The sequence below is a fragment of the Lactuca serriola genome, chromosome 6 (assembly GCF_051521515.1).
Source record: "Lactuca serriola cultivar US96UC23 chromosome 6, Lser_US96UC23_V15, whole genome shotgun sequence".
In the NCBI taxonomy this organism is placed as follows: domain Eukaryota; kingdom Viridiplantae; phylum Streptophyta; class Magnoliopsida; order Asterales; family Asteraceae; genus Lactuca; species Lactuca serriola.
Window position 1 is genome coordinate 58,195,517 of NC_136413.1, and position 3,487 is coordinate 58,199,003.

At 39.9% G+C, this 3,487-nt stretch overlaps 1 protein-coding gene across 1 annotated transcript; it reads left to right on the plus strand.

Moving 5' to 3' along the window:
• The first annotated feature begins 460 nt into the window (after positions 1-460).
• LOC145059802 (uncharacterized) lies at positions 461-2,170 on the plus strand. Its single transcript, XM_079007586.1, has one exon. The coding sequence runs from the start codon at positions 461-463 to the stop codon at positions 2,168-2,170; it is 1,710 nt and encodes a 569-aa protein (XP_078863712.1).
• The last annotated feature ends 1,317 nt before the right edge of the window (positions 2,171-3,487 follow it).

Below are 3,487 nucleotides of genomic sequence, written 5' to 3' on the forward strand. Positions count from 1 at the left end.
GGAACTTTGGGGCTCGAAATGAAATGAAGAGAAATTCTCCACAAATGGTTGGTGAAGTTAGCAACACTCAACACTTGGAATCAAAGCTCTTAGATTTGACTAATGTGCTAAGTCAAATGGTGGTGGGAAGTGGTCAACAATTGATGGTGTGTGGCATTTGTGCAATGACGGGACATTATACGGATAAATGTCCCTCACTTGGTAATGAACCGGAAGATGTGAATGCAATGGGAGGATATCAACAATCAAGACCCATGGGATTTCAAAACAATTTCAACTCAAACTGGAGGAATAACCCAAACAACCCATACCCACCAAAGCAAAATCCACCAAACATTTTGATGAGACTTCAACATCCACAATACCCCTCCCAAAAACCTCCATATCCACAAACTTCTTTTCACCCTCCAAATTACCAAAACAACCTCCATAACAAGGCCAATCAAGTGGTAACCATCAAATGAGCCTTCAAGAACTCGTTACTTCTCTTGCTCAAAGTCAAATCCAATTTCAACAAGAGACCAAGAACACCTTCTCCAACATTCAAGCACAAACTGGAGACTTGGCCACCGCTCTCAACAAGATGGAACAAAGGAGAAAACTTCCATCTCAAACCGAAAAGAACCCCAATGTGAGTGCAATAACTTTGAGAAGTGGGAAAACACTTGGCGAAAGCAACCCTAAAAGAGTTTCAAGAGAAGAAGAAGATGAAGTCATCATTGTTGAACCTTCAAAAGTTGTAGCTCCCTCAAAGGAACCGGTTTTGCCAAACGTTGATCAACCCGACTCTTCCAACAAACCCATCAAACCATTGGTCATACCACCACCTTTTCCATCCCAGTTGGCTTCTTCAAAGAAACAAGAGGAAGAAAAAGAAATTCTTGAGACTTTCCGCAAAGTTCAAATCAACATTTCACTATTGGATGCCATAAAGCAAATTCCGCGCTATGCCAAATTTCTTAAGGATTTATGCACCAATAAGAGGAAGTTTAAGGCAAATGAAAAGATCCAAGTCAATGCAAATGTATCTGCGGTTATCCAAAAGAAATTACCACCTAAGTGCAAGGACCCGGGCATGTTTGCAATCCCTTGTACCATTGGTGATTTGCATAACGAAAGTGTAATGCTAGATCTTGGAGCATCAATCAATGTCATGCCATACTCAGTTTTTCAATCTCTTAATGTTGGACCTTTGGAAGAAACCGGAGTCATCATTCAATTAGCGGACAAGTCAAGTGTATTTCCAAGGGGCGTGTTGGAAGATATACTAGTGCAAGTCAATCAACTAGTGTTTCCCGCGGACTTCTATGTCATTGACCTTGAAGAGAAAACCTCTTCCAAGTCTTCTATGATCCTTCTTGGAAGACGTTTCATGAATACCGCTCATACGATAATATATGTCCATAATGGGAAGACCACCATGGAGTTCGATGGAGAGACCATTCACTTCAACATCTTTGAAGCAATGAGGTATCCTAGCAATATTTCTCCATTGTATCGGGTCGATGTGATTGAACCAATCACCCAAGAACTATTCGAGTTATCACATGGAGATATTTTGGAAATGGTGCTCAACTTGAGTCTTGATTGTGAAAGTTTGAAGAAAACATTGGATATGTACATATTGGACTCCGAAGTTGAAGAGATTATGAAGACTTTAGAAGTTAAAAATTCCACAAAGAAGGATGTTTCTCAAGTTTCCTTATCTCATTCTCCAAACAAGATGCCCCCTTCAATAATCCAACCACCCACACTTGAATTGAAGGTCTTGCCTAGCCATTTGAAGTACGTTTATCTAGTTCAAGACGAAACTCTTCCGGTAATTATCTCATCTCAATTGAAAGACTTTGAAGAAGATCAATTGGTTGAAGTCTTGAAAGAACATAAAGAGGCAATGGGATGGACAATAGCGGACATTAAAGGGATAAGTCCTAATGTATGCACTCACAAGATCCTCATGGAAGATGATTGTAAACCTAGAAGAGAAGATCAAAGAAGATTAAATCCTCCCATGATGGAAGTTGTTAAGAAAGAAATAATCAAACTCCTTGATGGGGACATGATTTACCCGATTTCCGAATCCAAATGGGTTAGTCCGGTCCAAGTGGTTCCCAAAAAAACGGGAATCACAGTTGTTGAGAATAACAAAGGAGTAATGGTACCCACTTGAGTTCAAAATGGATGGAGGGTATGCATTGATTATCGAAAGTTAAATTCAAGCACACGAAAAGACCACTTTCCTCTTCCTTTCATCGACCAAATGCTCGAGAGATTGGTGGGCAAATCGTATTATTGCTACCTCGATGGATACTCGGGTTTTCATCAAATACCCGTTGCCCCCAAAGATCAAGACAAGACAAACTTCACATGCCCCTTTGGCATGTTTGCCTACAAGCGGATGCCATTTGGATTATGCAATGCCCCCGCCACATTCCAAAGATGCATGGTGAGCATTTTCTCCGAGTATGTTGAGAATATAATCGAAGTATTCATGGACAACTTCACAGTGTATGGCAATTCATTTGACGAATGCTTGGATAATGTTAAGAAGATTTTGAAAAGGTGCATTGAGAAAAAGTTGGTATTAAACTTTGAAAAATGTCACTTTATGGTCAATCAAGGCATCATCTTGGGTCACATTGTCTCCAAACAGGGAATTGAAGTTGATAAAGCCAAAATTGATGCATCCAAACCCTTCCTTACCCAACATGTGTTAGAGAAGTGCGATATTTCTTAGGCCATGCAGGATTCTATAGAAGATTTATTAAAGATTTCTCGAAGATCACGCGACCGATGTTTCTCCCTCTCCAAAAGGATGTTGATTTTGACTTCAATGTTGAATGCCAAGAAGCCTTTGACAAACTCAAAGACTTGCTCACATCTGATCCAATAATCCAACCTCCAAATTGGGAACTTCCTTTTGAAATTATGTGTGATGCAAGCAATTTTGCTATTGGAGCGGTTTTAGGTCAAAAGGAGGGCAAAGCATCACATGTTATCTACTACGCCTCCAAAACCTTAGATAATGCTCAAGTCAATTATTCCACCACCGAGAAAGAACTTCTAGCAATTATATTTGCATTGGATAAATTCCGGCAATACATTCTCAGGACAAAAGTGATTGTGTACTCCAACCATGCCGAATTGAAATATCTCATGACCAAGAAAGATGTCAAGCCACGGTTGATTCGGTGGATTCTTCTCTTACAAGAATTCGATGTTGAGATAAAGGACAAAAGTGGTGCTGAAAACCTAGTTGCGGGTCACTTAAGTCGGTTGAATATTGATGATTCTTTTTCTCCCATCCTTGATGAATTCCCGGATGAACACCTCCTCTACATTTCAAACACTATTCCATGGTATGCGGATATTGTGAATTACTTAGTTATGAAAGAAATTCCCCACGCGTTTACCAAGCACCAAAAGGCCAAGTTGAAGAGTGATTCCAAATACTACATATGGGACGACCCTTATCTTTGGAAACATT